We start from the raw sequence: 18202 nt of genomic DNA on the forward strand, positions 1-18202 counted from the left end.
AGCCGTAGGGCTTCCGGAAGCAGTCTTCAGGGCTGGACCGGAAAGCGGAAGCGGCGTGCAACACGTGGGGGCGGTGCCGGTCGGAGGGCTCCGAGTCCGCCGGGTTGTGGGAAGCGAGGCTGGCGGTGGCGACACCGGAGGAGGAGGGGCGAGACGCCGTGTAGCACGGCGACAGGTTGAGCGTCATGGAGGGCTCAGGGGAGCAGCCGGGCCCACAACCACAGCATCCCGGAGACCACCGTATCTGCGACGGTGACTTCGTAGTGCTGAAACGAGAAGATGTGTTCAAAGCAGTACAAGTCCAGCGGAGAAAGTAAGTCAGGTCCCGGACTTTAGGGATCCCCCGCCCCTACCTTGTAGATACCCCTTCCTTACAGGTCTTTCCACAGATCCCTCCCGCCAGGGTGCCATTCTTGGCCCTCTCTGTCCCTGTTCCACGTTTTCGTTGTCTCTTCGGGTCTTTCTGTCACAGAGGGCTTTTCCACCAGGATCCTGTCTTTGAACCTCGTAATCTCCCCTAGCCTTCCTGTTTTTCCACAGAGACCCCCCCCCTCCATGATTTCATATCTGGCCGTCCACCTTCAGCATCCTTTTAAGTCTTTCCACGGAGTTTCTTCCCCAGAATTCCATTCTTGGCCCTAGGGTGCCCGAATGCCTCCCTGTCCACACCTCTAATCACCTATCCTGAAGTTCTTTCCCTCGGACCTTGAGATCTTCCCTATCTTCCCACAGACACCCCCTCCTGTCTTCACTCTAGAGGCTCTCATCCTTATCTCCCAGAGTCTCCTTTAGGTTCCCCTTTTTCTTCCACCATAGATCCTCCTTCCTCCCTAATCCCTGAGCCAGGATCTATCCCACAAAAAAATGAAACCTCTCCTACCTAGTCTGGCTTTCCTCTACCCAAACAGGATACACAGAATAAGTGAAGGAGACAATCCCTATAGAGTGTGGAATAACTTTGAATTTCTCTCCTTTCACACCAAAGGATTCAAAACTGGGAAAATTGCTAGAAAGCAATTTGCTCAAGACCTCAGAACTCGAAATTAGGTTTGGTTTGTGCCCGTGCTGACTAGTATCACTCTGTTTTATGATAGCATAAAAGTAGGATTTTGATAACTTTCTGGAAGGGCTGGTGGGGTTGCTGAGTCCTAATAGCTTATTAATGGTGAAAATTTACTGGGATGTTTGGATTAATTTTTCCAAGAAATACAAACACAGTGTTTTTGTTTTTGAGACAGAGTCTTACTCGGTCACCCAGGCTGGAGTGCTGTGGCGCAGTCTCATCTCATTGCGACCTCTGCCTTCCGGGTTCAAGCAATTCTCCTGCCTTAGCCTCCTGAGTGGCTAGGACTACAGACAGGCACCATCACGCCCAGCCAGTTTTTGTATTTTTAGTAGAGGCAGGGTTTCACCATGTTAGCCAGGCTGGTCTCAAACTCCAGACCTCAAGTGATCCACCCGCCTCATCCTCCCAAAGTTCTGGGATCACGTAAAGGCATGAACCTCTGTGCCGGCCACAGTTTCATTTGAGCTAGATTATTGTATTACTTTTGATGGAGATAAGTTGAATGCAGTGTCAGGGGAACAGCTTTCTGCAGACTAGGAAGTATGAGATTTGGAATTTCGGGTAAGTAAGTACTTACCAGAAATTATTTTACTCCTGGTTTAAGCAAACTGTTGACTGGTATTTAGGGTGAAGCAGGTATCATAAAATAGTCAAGAAACAAGCTTCCGAAGTACTAAGCTGGTGATAAACAAGCTTTTTGCACAAGCACTAATTCAGTAAAGAAAAAAAAAAGTTTCTTTTGTGAGGGCTGTGTTTCTTTTAGTCCAGAAATGTAATATCTGCACCAGCCTTTAACCATTTTTTTTTTTGAGATGGTGTCTTGCTGTGTTGCCCACGCTGGAGTGCAGTGGTGCAATCTTAACTCACCACAACCTCCACCTCCCAGGTTCAAGTGATTCTTCTGCCTCATCCTCCCATGTAGCTGGTACTATAGGGGCATGCCACCGTGCCCATCTAATTTTTGTGTTTTTAGTAGAGATGAGGTTTCACTATGTTGGCCAGACTGGTCTTGAACTCCTGACTTCATGATCTGCCTGCCTCCGCCCCCCAAAGTGCTGGGATTACAGGTGTGAGCCACCGCGCCCGACAGCCTTTAACCATTTTTAAGTTCTTCTTTTCTTTTTCCTTTTTTTTAAACTAATTAATTAATTTTTTCGTAGAGGCAAAGTTTCACTGTGTTGTACAGGCTAGTCTCCAATTCCTGGGCTCAAGTAATTCCAGCTGCCTGGGCCTCCCAGAGTGCTGGGATTACAGGCATGAACCACTGCACCTGGCCTTTCTCTTTCATGGTGCCAAAAGGGTTGGGGACCAGTGCCCTAAACATTTATTTGGAAATACTTTTCATCAGGCCTTCTTCTTTGCAGAGTCATAGTGGCAGTTTCTATTTTACTTAGAAAATGACTCTATATGCTCAGCTGCATCACAGATCAGACTTCCTTATCACCCTTGGGACTGTGCTCCTCTGGTTGGGCAGAAAACAGCCTGGGCTCTCTGGGATGGAGACTCTGCAAATCTTACTTCTTCCCAGTGAAGATGTGGCCTCCTTATTCCTCTGACTGGGGCAGTGACCTGTCAAACCAGCCGGTTTCTATTGACACCCTTCATCCCCTCTGCACATCACATAGGCTTGCAGAGAGGGAAACCCACCCATCTCAGATCCAGTGTTTTCATTTGTTTTGCTTGTTTGTTTTTTGAGATAGGATTTCACTCAGTTGCCCAGGCTAGAGTGCAATGGCGTTGTCTTGGCTCACTGCAACTGCTGCCTCTTGGGCTCAAGCAATCCTTCCATCTCAGCCTCCTGAGTAGCTGGGACTATAGGCACACACCACTATGTCTATCTAATTTTTGTACTTTTTATAAAGAAACTCCTGAACTCAAGTGACTCTCCTGCCTTAGTCTCCTAAGTAGCTGGGACTACAGTTGTGTGCCACTACACTAGAGTAATTTTTGTATTTTTTGTAGAGACGGGGTTTTTCCACATCAGCCAGTCTGGTCTCAAACTCCTGGACTTAAGCGACCCACCACCTCGGCCTCCCACAGTTTTGGGATTACAAGTGTGACCCACCATATCCATCCAGATCCGGTGGTTTAGTAGCACCTAGGTGATTGAAGGATGAGGGTGGGGGGCACACATCTGGGCTGAGCTGAGTTTCAACATCTGAGGATGTTTATGTTAGCAAATATTTTGAGTGTCTGTTACATTCTGTTGTGTCTAAGTATCTAGGGACCCAGCAAAGAACAAGAATTGGCCATATCTGAATCACTTATGATCTTGTAGGATTTCCCTCATGGTTTGAGTAGCTTTAATGAAGATATGACACAAAAGTGTAGCAGGATTTAGAGAATCGATAAAGGTGATACACCCAGAGACTAGCAATGATGGTGAGCCTCCGACACAGAAGTGTAGGTGATGCGGCAGTACATTCTGTCATAGCTTCCTGGGGGTACAGAGAGAGGAAGAGAAGGAGTGGGATGGGGCACAAACAATTAACCACTACATGATTCCCAGAATTCAGCATTCTGTACACATGGGCCATGTCCTGAAGCTAGGTGGGGCTTTCTAAGGTCCTAGGTCTTTGCTGGAGTAACGTGTTTGGCATAGTGAAAAAAATGAGGCTTGGGGTCAGACACAGATTTGAATTTGAATCCCTTTACAACTGTGAATCTTGGACAAGATACTTCTCCCTGGACCTCAGATTGCTCTTCTGGAAAGAGCTATGTCCCAGGATTGCCTTGAGAATTAAGTGAAAAACTGTGAATCACACCTAGCACACACTGCCTAGACCCTGATTGGCCCTCAGGGTCTTCTTGTTTGTGTTCCTGTGGGATTTTCCTTTTAAATTGCAATAAGATAAAAAATCTGTGTCATAGGAAGACCTCAAGCTGCCTGGTCCTCAGTAGAGCATTGTCAGTGTTAGGCTCCATTTCCAAGTATGTAGATTGTCAGTGTTTATTTGCAAGTATAATTTGCTTTTATTAGATAATTTTCAAATAAAATGGCCAATCAGACCCAGCCCAGGAAATTTGTTAAATCTTTGTTACCTCAATGACTGTTCAGTTTTGAGGTTTTCTGGGGTAAGTTGCAAGAGATGTCACAGTGTGTATCCAGGCCTGGCAATCGTGGGGATCCCATCTGCCATTCAGGAAATCTGCAGAACCTGCGAGTTTGGACATGCTGATAGACAGTGCAAAGTGGAATCAGCCCAGTCCACCAGAAGAGGAATGTCTTCTGTCTTTGCTTCCCCTTTCCAAAATTCAGTGTTCTTATGGCTCATTCATTAATTTTATGTCTCTGTCCGAACCAGATCTCTCTAGTTCCTTTGTTGCTTTATGCTCAGAGATAATGCTGCCGATCATCTATTGTGGAGACCACTTTTGAAATGAACTGTAGTGAACATGTCTTTTCTGTAGTGAATACAAAGGATATTCAGTTAATTGATTGCTTTTTTCTCTAGAAAAGTAACTTTTGAAAAACAATGGTTCTACCTGGATAATGTCATTGGCCATAGTTATGGAACCACATTTGAAGTGACCGGTGGAGGAAGTCTGCAGCCCAAGAAGAAGAGGGAAGAGCCTACTGCAGGTGCACATTTTGGATGCATGAAATAGATGTTCTCCAACTGACTAGTCAGAAACATCTCAACCTCCACTTAATTCCCAAGTGCTAGACCAGGCTATCCCAAAAGAAATCTTAATTCATAATCTAAGAACTGTAGCTTAGTGTAGTGAAGCAAGTACTACCTTTGGCCATGAGATAACCTGGATTCTGGCTCTAGCCCACCATTAACTGGTTCTCTGACCTTGGGCCAGACATTTAATTCCGTGAGTCATTGCCACATCATTACAAAAGCATATGTAGAGTTCTTTCAGTGTCCAGAAGTTATGTAGCAGCTACACGGTGGTTAGCGTATGGTGTAGAGGTTAAGAGATCTGGCTTTGGATCCAGCTAAGTTCAATTTCTAGCTTCATCACCTGTCTTGTACCATTGGGCAAGTTATTTGATATCTGTGAGTCTTACATCATTATATGTATAAAATAGGGTCATAAAGACATTTAATGCATAGGTTGTATTGAGTGTTCGATGTTATGACTCATAGGAAATTCTGAACAGTGTCTTGCTTTTAGTAAGGTCTCATAATTTTAGCTATTACTATTATTGACACCCTCTTGTCCAAAAGCTATTGTTATTCATTAAAGTTAAATATTTATTAAAATGAACATAGAGGATATCTTACTAATAAAATTAAAACACAAGTAATTATTTGAAGTTAAATAAATACTACTAGAGTTTTGAGTCAAACAAGTTATTTAGGTACATTTAAATTAATATCCATATTTTTACTAAGCACCAAATATATACCAGGTATAATTTGGCACTGCAGTTATAGTAGTTCATAAGATAGACTGTCATATAAAATGTAATTACCAGTTGGAACACCAAAAATAATCAAGTAGGCAAGCAAACAGCATGATTTCCGATGGTGAGGTGTGACACCTGCTGTGAAGATAATAAAGTGGGGCGTGTACTAATTTGGGGAAGCAAAAGGATGAGCGCAGCCTTAAGTGATAGAAAAGATCCAGCCACTCAGAGATCTGTCATAGAAACTTCCAGGCAGAGGAAGCAGCAGGTGCCAAAAGCCTGCTGTGGGACCTTGCTGGGTGTGTTCAAGGAACAGAAAGAAGGGCATTGTGGCTGAAGCTAAAGTGTCAGGAAATCAGGCCAGGAAAGAAAGGCAGGGGCCAGATTATTTATGACCTTGCAGGTCATCTTTGGAACGTATTCTCATTGCCATGGGAAGCTACTGTATGGTGTTAAGCATGGGGTAGATGAGTCAAATTGCATTTAAACAAAGAGCACTCTGGCATCCAGGTGGATAGTAGCAGGGCAAGACTGGGAGTGGGAAGATGAGTTAGAGATATTTATGGCAGGAAAGAATAGTGTGATGGGGCCGTGCAGCTGGGAAGCCAGACTTGAGTGGCTGATGGACTAGATGTGGATACGAACTCAGAAAAAGAAAGTGTGAAATAATTTCAGACCATAAATGTCAATAGAGCAATTTCTTTCCTTAGAGACTAAAGAAGCGGGCACTGATAATCGAAATATAGTTGATGATGGGAAATCTCAGAAACTTACTCAAGATGACATAAAAGCTTTGAAGGACAAGGGCATTAAAGGAGAGGTAATATTCAAAGGATTTTTAGTTTTGTTTTTGTATGTTTGGCATTTAGGAAACTGGTTTTTAAAGCAGACTGTAATTAAGGTAAAATGGAAAAATAACATTACACCTTTTTTTAGAAATAGGTTGAAATGTACCTGAAACTCAACATTTCAAAAATTTTATGTCTGATATACAGGAATATAAGTGAATGATATTACTAATATTAGTGGTAGAAAATGTCATGACAGTGCATACCAGGATTTAACTTTGTTCATTTTCAGTAATGTTTTCAGCCAGTGTCTTCAGAAATTAGTTGCCTTTACCTCTCTTCTCCCTTTATTGGAGATTTCTGTCATTTTACCTTGGTTTAAATGGAGTTATAAAGTACTTGTATTTTATTACAAATTCTAAATGGAGTATAGAAATACAAAGTTCATCTATTTGGACTTCTGTGGAAAAGGGATTGGAGAATCGGACCGTTGGACCCATTCTTGGGTAAGAAGCCTTTGGAGTTACTTGTTTTGTGGAAGCAAAGTTTCAGAAAATCTACTTGCTCCTTTTCTTATAGGAAATAGTTCAGCAGTTAATTGAAAATAGTACAACATTCCGAGACAAGACAGAATTTGCCCAAGATAAATATATTAAAAAGAAGAAAAAAAAGTAAGTAGTTTTTATTTTAAAAGGCTGACAATATTAAACCTTTTTATATATTTACATACATTTTATTACAAATAAACTATTTTAAGTCATTTTTTTCAAGTCATTGTTCTGTTTTTTCTTCCCCCAGATATGAAGCTATCATTACTGTTGTGAAGCCATCCACGCGTATTCTTTCAATTATGTATTATGCAAGAGAACCTGGAAAAATTAAGTACGCTTTGTTTCCTTTCAAAAGTATAATTGGGGGAAATATGTCTTTAAGAAAGTCATGATTTTAAGTAAAATGAAAAGCTTGCTCACCTGCATAAAGTATCCTCCTACCTCATAAATTGTAAGTCCTTTTACTGTCACCTCCAAAGCAATCAATAATCTTATCAACATAATTTTAATAAAGCAAACACTTGAAAAATGATTAAAATAATAGGCTTTACTTAGCAAAAAATGAATGAATTGTTGTTTTCACTTTAGCCACATGAGATACGATACACTAGCCCAAATGTTGACGTTGGGAAATATCCGTGCTGGCAACAAAATGATTGTGTTGGAAACGTGTGCAGGCTTGGTGCTGGGTGCAATGATGGAACGAATGGGAGGTAAGATTTAGTATTTTCATTTTCAACAAACCCCACCCTGATGGGAATAAAGGTGGTCAAAAAATGTAAGCTCCTGGAAAGCCAGACTGAGTTACTTCAAGGTTAACGAAGTAACTTGGGTGAACCTGCATAGCTCCTGGCCTGGGGACCTTCTCTCACAGTCTCTATCACCCAGATACCCACTCATGGGTACTCCAAACCCATGGCAATCGTCCTTTACAGCTTCACTGTTGGTAGGCATGATGCTGGAGCCTGTGGCTGGCTAGGGCTTTCAGGACAGTGATTTTGGTAAACTCCTGGGTAGCTGGTGCTCATTTCCTTAGGCCTAAGTTGAGGGGCTTGAATGGGAAGATGACTAAGCATGTATTCTCTCTGGAAGAATACAACACAACCTGATTTGTCTTTTTTCTCTGACCCCATAGCAGATAAGAACTTATCATTGCTTCATTTGAGGATTACAGTGAGGGGAAATAGAGTCAGTCACCAATCATGTGACATCCAAATTTGCAGACATAGGGTTTTACAGTTTTAATTCTGCTTTAGAATTATATCACCTCCACTGGTAATATTCATAGACTCCGAACAGACCCCCTGAGGAGCTGCACCATCCTTTAGTCTCTGAATAAAGTATTAATTGGAAAGACCTTCAGTCTTATTACTATAGAGGACTCACTGAGGGTTTGCGTAGTCTAGAGTCACTCCATGGGCAGATGTTTACTTCTTTTATCTGTTCAGGTTTTGGCTCCATTATTCAGCTATACCCTGGAGGTGGACCTGTTCGGGCAGCAACAGCATGTTTTGGATTTCCCAAATCTTTCCTCAGTGGTCTTTATGAATTCCCCCTCAACAAAGTGGACAGTCTTCTACAGGGAACGTTTTCTGCTGAGATGTTATCTTCAGAGCCAAAAGACAGTGCTTTGGTTGAAGAAAGAAATGGCACACTGGAGGAAAAACAGGCTTCTGAACAAGAAAATGAAGACAGCATGGCAGAGGCCCCAGAGAGCAACCACCCAGAAGACCAGGAAACAGTGGAAACTATTTCTCAAGATCCAGAACATATGGGGCCTAAAGAGAGAGGAAGCAAAAAAGATTATGTAAGGATGAAGAGTCCCCACCAACCTCATCATAATCTCAGGCCCTCAGTTAACTTCAGTTATGTAAGAGATTTGGTTTGGCTTTTGTGTATTAGCTCCCAAGATGATAACTATCAAAACAGAACAAGTGTGTGTACATGTATGCAAGTATGTGATTCAGTCTTTGAGATAGAGCTTGAAATACGGAAGCATTGCATAGATAGCTTAGTAATAGTTTTTACAGTGTATAGCCTTTCCTGTGTTCTTTCAAATTCCTTATAAACAACCTCCTTCTATTGGTTTAGTCCAAGTTGATAAATATTGTTGAAATGTTTTGATAGACCGGAGCATTTCCATAAATTTGACTGAATGAACCCAGATCATTGATTTCCTTTTCTTTTTGAAGATTCAGGAAAAACAGAGGAGACAAGAAGAGCAGAGGAAAAGACATTTAGAGGCTGCCGCTCTCCTGAGTGAAAGAAACGCAGATGGGTGCGTTGGTGAAAGAAGGCAGGAGACTCCTTGGTGCATGCGGGCTCTGCTTCAGGCAGATTGGCATTCTCTTTCTCCTTGTCTGCTTTGATTCTAATGGGACCTGAGATGAGGATTTTGTCTTGGGGTTTTTTTAAAGAAAGGAGGCTGAGGCTGACAGGGCTGGGGAATTGATGATGCTGGTTTTAGAATTTCAAAAGAAATTGAACCTTCATCATGGTGCATCAGGATGGGCTTTATGGTCCCACTGGATGCAGGGGATGTAGCATTCAAATGCTGCAATACAGACAGTAACAGATATCCACAAATAGCATATGCAGGGCTGGATTTGTTTCCAGGTGATTTTTTTTAAAAAATCAAGAATGTTGGCTGGGCACGGTGGCTCACACTTGTAATCCCAGCACTTTGGGAAGCCAAGGTGTGTGCATTGCCTGAGGTCACGAGTTTGAGACCGGTCTGGCCAACATGGTGAAACCCTATCTCTACTAAAAATACAAAAAAATTGGCCAGATGTGGTGGCTTGCGCCTGTAATCCCAGCTACTTGGAAGGCTGAGGCAGGGGAATTGCTTGTACCAGGGAGGTAGAGGTTGCAGTGAGCTGAGATCATGCCACTTCCAGCCTGGGCAACAGAGTGAGACTCAGTCTCAAAAGAAAAAAAAATCAAGAATATCATTAAGTGCCACTTAGAGTTTCCAAGTATCGCAAAAGCTTCTAACCCAGTTTGTGTTTCCTAGAAAGAAATAGCTCATGATTTTATTCTGTTTTGGATTTCTAGAATGTTATATTTAAATCTCTTCTTTGTGTGAGTCATGCAGATTAAATACATGATCATTTTAAATGCATTTTGCAACATTACTCCACTTGAGAGGAGTAGAGAAATAATTTGTCTGACATTTTCCTTACAGTTTAATTGTAGCTAGTCGTTTCCATCCCACTCCCCTGCTGCTGTCTTTGCTGGACTTCGTGGCCCCTTCAAGGCCGTTTGTGGTCTACTGTCAGTACAAAGAGGTAATATGGAACGGAATGGGCAGGAAATCTTATGTCTGAATGTTGATCCTTACACAGCAGCCCAGAAAGTAGTTCTTAACAGGATTCTGTTTTTGCCTGCAGCCTCTGTTGGAATGCTACACAAAACTGCGGGAGAGGGGAGGGGTCATCAACCTCAGGCTGTCTGAAACCTGGCTCAGAAATTACCAGGTACGTGTTCTTACAGCCAGTCCCAAGAGCTGCCCTCCCAAGACTTGACTCTCCTTGGTGTAGTACTAGAAGTCATTAAATAGAGATATTTCAGCCAAGCACAGTGGCTTATGCCTGTAATCCCAGCACCTTGGGAGGCCAAGGCAGGCAGATCGCTTGAGCCCAGGAGTTTGAGACCAGCCTGTGCAACGAGGTGAAACCCTTTCTCTACAAAAACATATATATATATAAATTGGCTGGGCATGACCCTGTATTTACAAAAAATATGAAAATTGATCGAGCAATTATCATGGCAGGTGCCTATAATTCCAGCTACTCAGGAGCTAAGGTGGAAGGATTGTTTGAACCCAGAATGTCAAGGCTGTAGTGAGCTGAGGTACCACCATTGCACTCTAGCTTGGGTGACAGAGTAAAACCCTGTCTCAGAAAAAAACCCAAAATAAAAATAGAGATATCTCTGTTTCTGTCTATAGAGATGAATATGTCTCATGGCTGTTAATGAATGTGCCCCTGACTTTTTTCTGACCTTTTTTTCTCTTGTTAGATCAGAATTTAGTACTCTGTAACTCTGCCTTAGAGGCATTTAAAATGCAAACTGCTTCGGTTCTTATTTTCCCAAGGCCTTGATATCACTGTGGATGATATAATTGACAATAGCAAAATTCCCAGGTGGATGAGAAACTGGCCCTTTCCTCTCTCCCAGGATGTTTTTTGCAACAAGTTTTCAGGATTTACTAGTGGGCTCTTGTCAGTTCAGGTCTTCTGGAAGACACATGCTAAGGTGGAAATTGAAGTGTAAGAGATTTATTGAGGGAAAAATGCCTTTGAAAGATAAGAGGAGAAGGAGCAAAATTGGTGGTGCAGGTTGAGGCCTGGGCCAGGAGTGAGTAGAGAAAGAAAGACAGGGGAGGAAGATCCTGCGGTACTGCTCTGAGAGTCTCCGTGAGGCTGATGGCAAGCCCAGGTGCAAAGGTCGCCCGTTTGAGGAGCCCTGTGTGAAGCAGAAATGCTCCATCCCTGGTACCCATGCTCAGTTACTGACTGGAAGCAGCCCGTGGCCTCCTTCAGTATGAATGCTGCGGTGGATCCCAAAGGAGCGGCAACTGGAGGCTTTCTACTACCTGAGTGCCTTGCAGCCAGTTCCCTGGTGAGGGGAGGTCTGAGGAGAGCACCTCCATGCTGCCATAGTCTGGTTGCTCTGTGTCTTGCCATACTGTAGTGGGGATGCTCTTGAGCCTTAGCTAACCCTGCCCTTTGTGAAGGTTGTCTTGCTCAGCTAACGTTACAGGAGAAAGGAGAGAAGCTGCCTTGGCAGAGTTAACAGGGTAGCAGGAAAGGGAGGTTTGGGAGTGTTGTACATTCAATAGCCATTTCTCCATAGACCCGAGCTCCATTATTGGCCATGAAGCTTCCTGGAGCCAAGAGAAAGCAAGCTATATGCACAGTTCTAGAGTACTGCCAGATCATTACCCATTCCCCAGCAGAAACATGCTTCAGGTTCCAGAGAAACCTGTGCTGAACTGAAAACTGCTTCAGCTTTATTTTTCAGAAGAAAATCAATTTAATCAATTTGTGTACTTTTCTCTGAATTGTAATGTGAAGGAATTAGTTCCTTAGAAGTTGGTCCATTTAAAGCCTGGTACCATGGCTTATGCCTGTAATCCCAGCACTTTGAGAAGCCAAGGCAGGAGGTTCACTTGAGAACAGGAGTTCGAGGTTACAGTGAGCCAAAATCTCACTACTGCACTCCACCCTGAGGAACAGAGTGTGACCCTGCCTCTGAAAGAAAGAAAGAAAAGAAAAGAGAAAAGAAAAGAAAGAGAAGAAAGAAAGAAAGAAAGAAATTGATCTGTTTAAATCATCAAGAGAACCTGTGTTGTTTAAATTTTGATGTTTGGGCTGGGCGCCATGGCTCACGCCCGTAATCCCAGCACTTTGGGAGGCCGAGGCAGGCGGATCAATACAAAAAGTAGCTGGGTGTGGTGGTGATGCGCATCTGTAGTCACAGCTACTCAGGAGGCTGAGGCAGGATAATTGCTTGAACCCGGGAGGCGGAGGTTGCAGTGAGCTGAGATTGCGCCACTCTACTCCAGCCTGGCGCCTGGCCACAAAACAAGACTCTGTCTCCAAAAAAATAAAAAAATAAAGAAATAATGATTTTTGGTATATGTGTTGTTAGCATGGACTCTGTTGTCTTGGGAAAGCATAAATGCCTTTTCTGTCTTGATTAGGTTTTGCCTGATCGAAGTCATCCCAAACTGCTGATGAGTGGAGGTGGGGGTTACCTTCTCTCTGGCTTCACCGTTGCCATGGACAACCTTAAAGCAGACACCAGCCTCAAATCCAGTGCAAGCACTTTAGAATCACGTGAGACTGAGGAGCCTGCAGCTAAAAAACGGAAATGCCTGGAGTCTGACTCTTAACCCTTTGAGAATTGTTCTGAATTTTGTTCTCAGGCATTACACAGTAATTAAACTTTAAATGCCATTACTACACGTTTTTTCATATCCCAAGAATAAGAACATGTCAATATACCCATTTCTGGGAAGGGGGAGTAAGCCTTTTGTCTATTTCTGACACAGATGTGTTTGGTCTGTCAAAACTGCAGCCATGGGATATGTAGTATGACCAACTGCATTTAACAAAACTCCTCCAAGTACTTCTAAATACTCTGTGCAAATATCTTGAGAACTTTAACCTCCTAAAAATGTGTTTCTACAAGACTTTGTATTTTAAGCTAAGTAGAATAATACAAGATAGCAAAAACATGGTGGGTATCGAAAGGAGGGTGATTTGTGGAAGAAATTTCCTCTGTTCATTCCGTTCTCTTCAACCGAAGCAATATGGATGTGTGAATGTGTGATTTATTATGGTACCAAAAATGTCTACCCTGTTCCCTGCAGTGGAATAAGCTTTTTTGAAATGCTAAGGTTTTATTTTAATAGTTGATAACCTGGGAAATTTCTGAGTATTTATTTTACTGCTCTTTTTTGTGCATAGAGAGGTTTAGTAGGGTACTTCTTTGCGTTAATTTGCCAATACTCTTATTCTTTGTTCTAAATAAAGTGACTAGAATTTTTGTGTATTATTCAATTAAAGGAAACAGAAATGTCCCCCGCCCCCCGGTCTTACAGATACACATTTGCACACACATACATATGTGTATAGATGATATATATATATATACACGTAGATATATACACATACATGTGGAGACGTAGACTATACCGCTTGTATGAATATATACATGCACATAGAGACAGCCTGTAGTCTATTTGAACTATGTCAAAGTTTTGTACAGGACTTAGAGCAGTTCTCATTGTATTAGTGTCATTCCTTGTCAGATGTACTTAAAGTGCCTTTCTTGATTATGAATGTTGAATAATCTGGCATGATTACATGGTTACTCTTTCTAAGCTCTGAAAAACTCTAGTCAAATCATTTGCTCATCTGCTGTAGCAAAGAAAGTGTTTAGAATCAGACAAGGCTCTTGTTCATTTGAGAGATTTTGAGTCCTTTTTCCTAATTGCTATTAAAGAATAAAAATGTTGGCCAGGTGTGGTGGCTCAGGCCTGTAATCTCAACACTTCAGGAGGCTGAGGCAGGCAGATAACCTGAGGTCAGGAGTTCAAGACCCACCTGACAAACATGGCGAAACCCCGTCTTTACTGAAAATAACAAAAATTAGCTGGGCGCAGTGGCTAATGCCTGTAATCTCAGTTACTTGGGAGGCTGAGGCAGGAAAATGGCTTGAACCCTGGAGGCAGAGGTTGCAGTGAGCCAAGATCGTGCCATTGCACTCCAACCTGAATGACAAGAGTGAAACTCTCAAAAAAAAAAAAAAAAGTTTTCTACTGTGACTCATCTGATGACATCAGTGATGTCATGTTGGCTTTCAGCTGATTGTGACATATGGTCTGTATTGTAGAGAACATGCCTGGATCGGCACCTCACAGAACATTTTGCAAGCTGTTGTCACACACATGTAGCTAGTCAAGTTTGGGCAAGAAGAACAGAAAACTGTGTATAATTAGTAGTGGCTGGTCTCCTGGTCACTAGTTTCCAAGTTGCGTTCCATTCCCTAAATCTGGTCTGAGTTCCCTAAGCAGGTCTGGGGTCTGAGCTACCAAGGCCCTGCATTCTCATGTTCCCTTTTGAACTCATCTTACCAATTCCAACAGCAAATCTAATCTGTGTGTGGTTTTTTTTGTTTGTTTGTTTGTTTGTTTTAATTCATCTAGTTTATCTCTGAGTACAGATGATTTAATTCTGTGGTTTGCAGACAGCATTGGTAAACTTAGAATCCCCTGGAGGGCTTGGTAAGCAGAGGCTGTTGGACCCTCCAACCCACAGAATAAGAGTTCAGTACTTGTGGAGTGGGGTAGAGCATTTGCATTTCAAGTAGTTTCCAAGTGACATTGGTGCTGTTGGTCCAGGAATGACCCTTTGGGAACCACGATTGTGTGCGTGCACATCACCAGTACAGCTAAATGCAGGGTATTTTTGTCTTGTGTTTAAAATGGACATTCACCTTTGGAGCAGATGAATGGATAATGTTATGATTTCTGGACATCTAACCACCAGGAGAGTTATGTAGAATAGCACTTTAATAAATGGCAATCAAAATTTCAAAGAAATCATTTTGTAACATCCATCCTGTTCCTCCATTGGATTAGGGTACTTAGCAATATAGCATGGCACCCATTACAGGGTATTTTTTAGCTTAAAGGTACACTAGAATTGTATGAAGCAAATATTGGGCAATTGTTCATGCATTAGTTGTATATTGAAAAACCAAAAAATACAGTCTTTTCTCAATACGTAGTGAAGTTTTGAACAAAAAGAAAAAGGAGTGTTTGCATGTTGTTTTAAAGTGTTGGTTGTAAATATTGCAAGAACAATACTAAATACTAAAAAGCATGTCCTAAAAATCCATGGTCAAGATTCACTTTACTCTGTCCTGATTTTGTAATGCATTTAGGTGCAGTGCTAGAGAGGAACAGTGTATCTGATAACTTCACTTGAAATATAATGTTGCCTCTAGCTAGTATTAATTTTTGTAAAAAAGATGATAGATTTTTCTTGAACTTAACCTATGTAGCACAGATCAGAGGGTGAGAGACGTAAGTCCCTGAATAGCTACTTAAAAAGCAACTAGTAACCTTTTAACTACCTAATTAACGTCTACTAGCACCTACAGCTATTAGAGTTTTTGTGAGGAAGGGCAAAATCTTTGAAGCACAGGAAATTAATATCATGCTCTACCCACTCCTTTTGGGAGGCAGTTTTACAGTTCTTAACTATTAATAACGTTTTTTTTTTGTTTGTTTTTGTTTTCTTGTTTTTTTTTTTTTTATTTTATTTTTATTTTCTTACTTTTAGCTGAGATATTTAAAAAAGACTGGAAAGATTTTGACATTTCATTTTTGATTTGACAGGTAACAAGGTGCTATGGATATTTTGTTTTGAAACAGAGGTAGATCAATCTGTTGGATATTTGGTCTACATAGTGTTATAATTCGAAGCCAGCAAACCTTTAAGTGGAGAAATTAATCCAGAGGAAATGATAGCAGGCATTCTTTTGCCTTTTGGGAGTACTTTTCCTCAATCAAATGCTCAGGTGAGTAAGGTGGTCTCGGTTCAGTGCTCTCCTGTCACCTGTGAGTGACACAAAATAGGTATAAAATTAAATGATATGGGGGCTGGGCACGGTGGCTCACACCTATAATCCCAGCACTTTGGGAGGCTGAGGCGGGTGGATCACGAGGTCAAGAGATCAAGACCATCCTGGTCAACAAGGTGAAACCCCGTCTCTACTAAAAATACAAAAATTAGCTGGGCATGGTGGCATGCGCCTGTAATCCCAGCTACTCGGGAGGCTGAGGCAGGAGAATTGCTTGAACCCAGGCAGCGGAGGTTGCGGTAAGCCAAGATCTTGCCATTGCACTCCAGCCTGGGTAACGAGCGAAACTCCATCTCCAAAAAAAAAAAAAAAAAAAGAAAAATTAAATGATACAGGCCAGGCTTGGTGGCTTACATCTGTAATCCTAGCACTTTGGGATGCCAAGGCAGATGGATCACTTAAGGTCAGGAGTTTGAGACCAGCTTGGCCAACATGGTAAAACCCCATTTCTACTAAAAATAATAATAAAAAAATAGCTGGATGTGGTGGTGGGCACCTATAATCCCAGCTACTCGGGAGGCTGAGGGAGGAGAATCGCTTGAACCTGGGAGGCAGAGGTTGCAGTGAGGCATTGCACTCCAGTCTGGGTAGCAGAGTGAGACTCTCTTATAAATGAATGAATGAATGAATGATGTAAATTAAAGTTATATGGTGACAGATTCAAGAAAGAGGAGATAAAAATAAGAATATGATTAATTTTAAATCAGGGGTCAGCAAATCTGGCCTTCTAAAAATTTTTTGTATGGCCTCTAACCTAAAGAGATTTTTACAGTTTTAAGTGCCTGGAGCAGAAAAGTAAAATAATAATTTTGTGACATCGGAAAATTACATGAAATTCAAACAAGTTCTACTGGAACACAACTACTCTAATGTGTTTATATATTGTCGATGGCTGCTTTGACACTGTGGCAAAGTTGAATAACTGTGATAGAGCCCACATGGCCCTAAAGCCTAAAACGCTCTCTGGGCCTTTGCAAAAAGTTTGCTGATCACGGATTTCAGTGGTGTCATGAGACGGATTGCAGCACAGGTGGAAACAGGAGAACTGCACTTTGGAGCAGCCACAGTGGGGAGGGGGTTTGGTGTGAGCACCAAGCAATGATGGACAGTCGTGTGACATCCAGAGCTCCTTCTCGAGTCTCTGGACCTATCAGCAGCGTTTGACACCGTCCGTCCCTCTCCTTGCCAGGCTTTTCCTCACTTGGCTTCTAGGATACCACTCTCTCCTGGTTTCCCTCGCCTCTCCAGCCTTTCTGTATCTCTCTTGCTGGTTTCTTATCTCTGAAACTTCTTAATGTTGGCATGCCTCAGGGCTCAGTGCTTGCACTCCTTGCTTTTCTTGTCTACACTCACTCCCTAGGGTGTTTGAGGGATTTGGGGACTGATCAAAGAGAAAGATATGACCGCGAGATGGCAGCAGCACACACGTATTTTATTGAGTGATGGTGACACTGGCAGGTTCGCATGGGGGCAGGGGGATGTCCCTCACAGCAAGAGTCTCTCCAAAGACCACACTGTAGGTGTTGCTACTCAGAAGGGGAAAAGAAAGAGCAAGGATACCCCCGAGGGAGAGGAGGGTCAGAAACAAGGTTTATGTGTCTAGGTGGTGGTGCATAGCAACACAGAGGAGAGTCTCTGGGTCAGAGAGCTCCAAAGGGCGGGGACGGCTTGAGGTTTGTTTTTTGGTTTTGGCTTTCTTTTTCTGAGACAGGGTCTTATTCTGTCACCCAGGCTGGAGAGCAGTGGCGTGATCTCAGCTCACTGCAACCTCCTCCTCCCAGGCTCAAGTGGTCCTCCCACCTTAGCCTCCCAAGTAGCTGGGACTACAGGCACACGCCACCACACACAGCTTAATTTTTGTATTTTTAGTAGAGACAGGATTTTACTATGTTGCCCAGGCTGGTCTTGAACTCCTGAGCTCAAGCGATCTGCCTGCCTCGGCCTTTTAAAGTGCCGGGATTACAAGCATGAGCCACCGCACTTGAGATCTTACAACCACAAGTCTCTGTGTTATCAACAGCCAACAGTTACTGGGTGTAGTTTCACTGGGTATGTACCAGGAAGGCCCTGAATGGCCAAAAAATTGGCTTAAAATTGGCTTATAGTTTGCTTTAAAAATTGGATGTGTGAAAATTTGAGTTTGGCTTCTGCACTAATCAGTGTCAGCCTGCAATGAAGAAATAAACAATTTATAAGCCATACACAGAGGCCATCTTCGACTCTTTTATATAAACTCTACGTGATCTCACCCAGTTGTAAGGCTTTAAATACCATCTCT

General features: G+C 42.4%; 1 protein-coding gene across 1 annotated transcript; it reads left to right on the forward strand.

Annotated features, from left to right (window-relative positions):
• The first annotated feature begins 49 nt into the window (after positions 1 to 49).
• Positions 50 to 18048, forward strand: TRMT6 (tRNA methyltransferase 6 non-catalytic subunit). Its single transcript, XM_003933218.4, has 11 exons — positions 50 to 313; positions 4522 to 4649; positions 6137 to 6246; positions 6794 to 6885; positions 7013 to 7096; positions 7354 to 7478; positions 8214 to 8572; positions 8958 to 9043; positions 9950 to 10052; positions 10155 to 10241; positions 12473 to 18048. The coding sequence occupies exons 1-11, from the start codon at positions 186 to 188 to the stop codon at positions 12662 to 12664; spliced, it is 1494 nt and encodes a 497-aa protein (XP_003933267.2). The 5' UTR covers positions 50 to 185; the 3' UTR covers positions 12665 to 18048.
• Positions 18049 to 18202: the final 154 nt, after the last annotated feature.

The sequence above is a fragment of the Saimiri boliviensis genome, chromosome 9 (genome assembly GCF_048565385.1).
Source record: "Saimiri boliviensis isolate mSaiBol1 chromosome 9, mSaiBol1.pri, whole genome shotgun sequence".
NCBI classification, from domain to species: Eukaryota; Metazoa; Chordata; class Mammalia; order Primates; family Cebidae; genus Saimiri; species Saimiri boliviensis.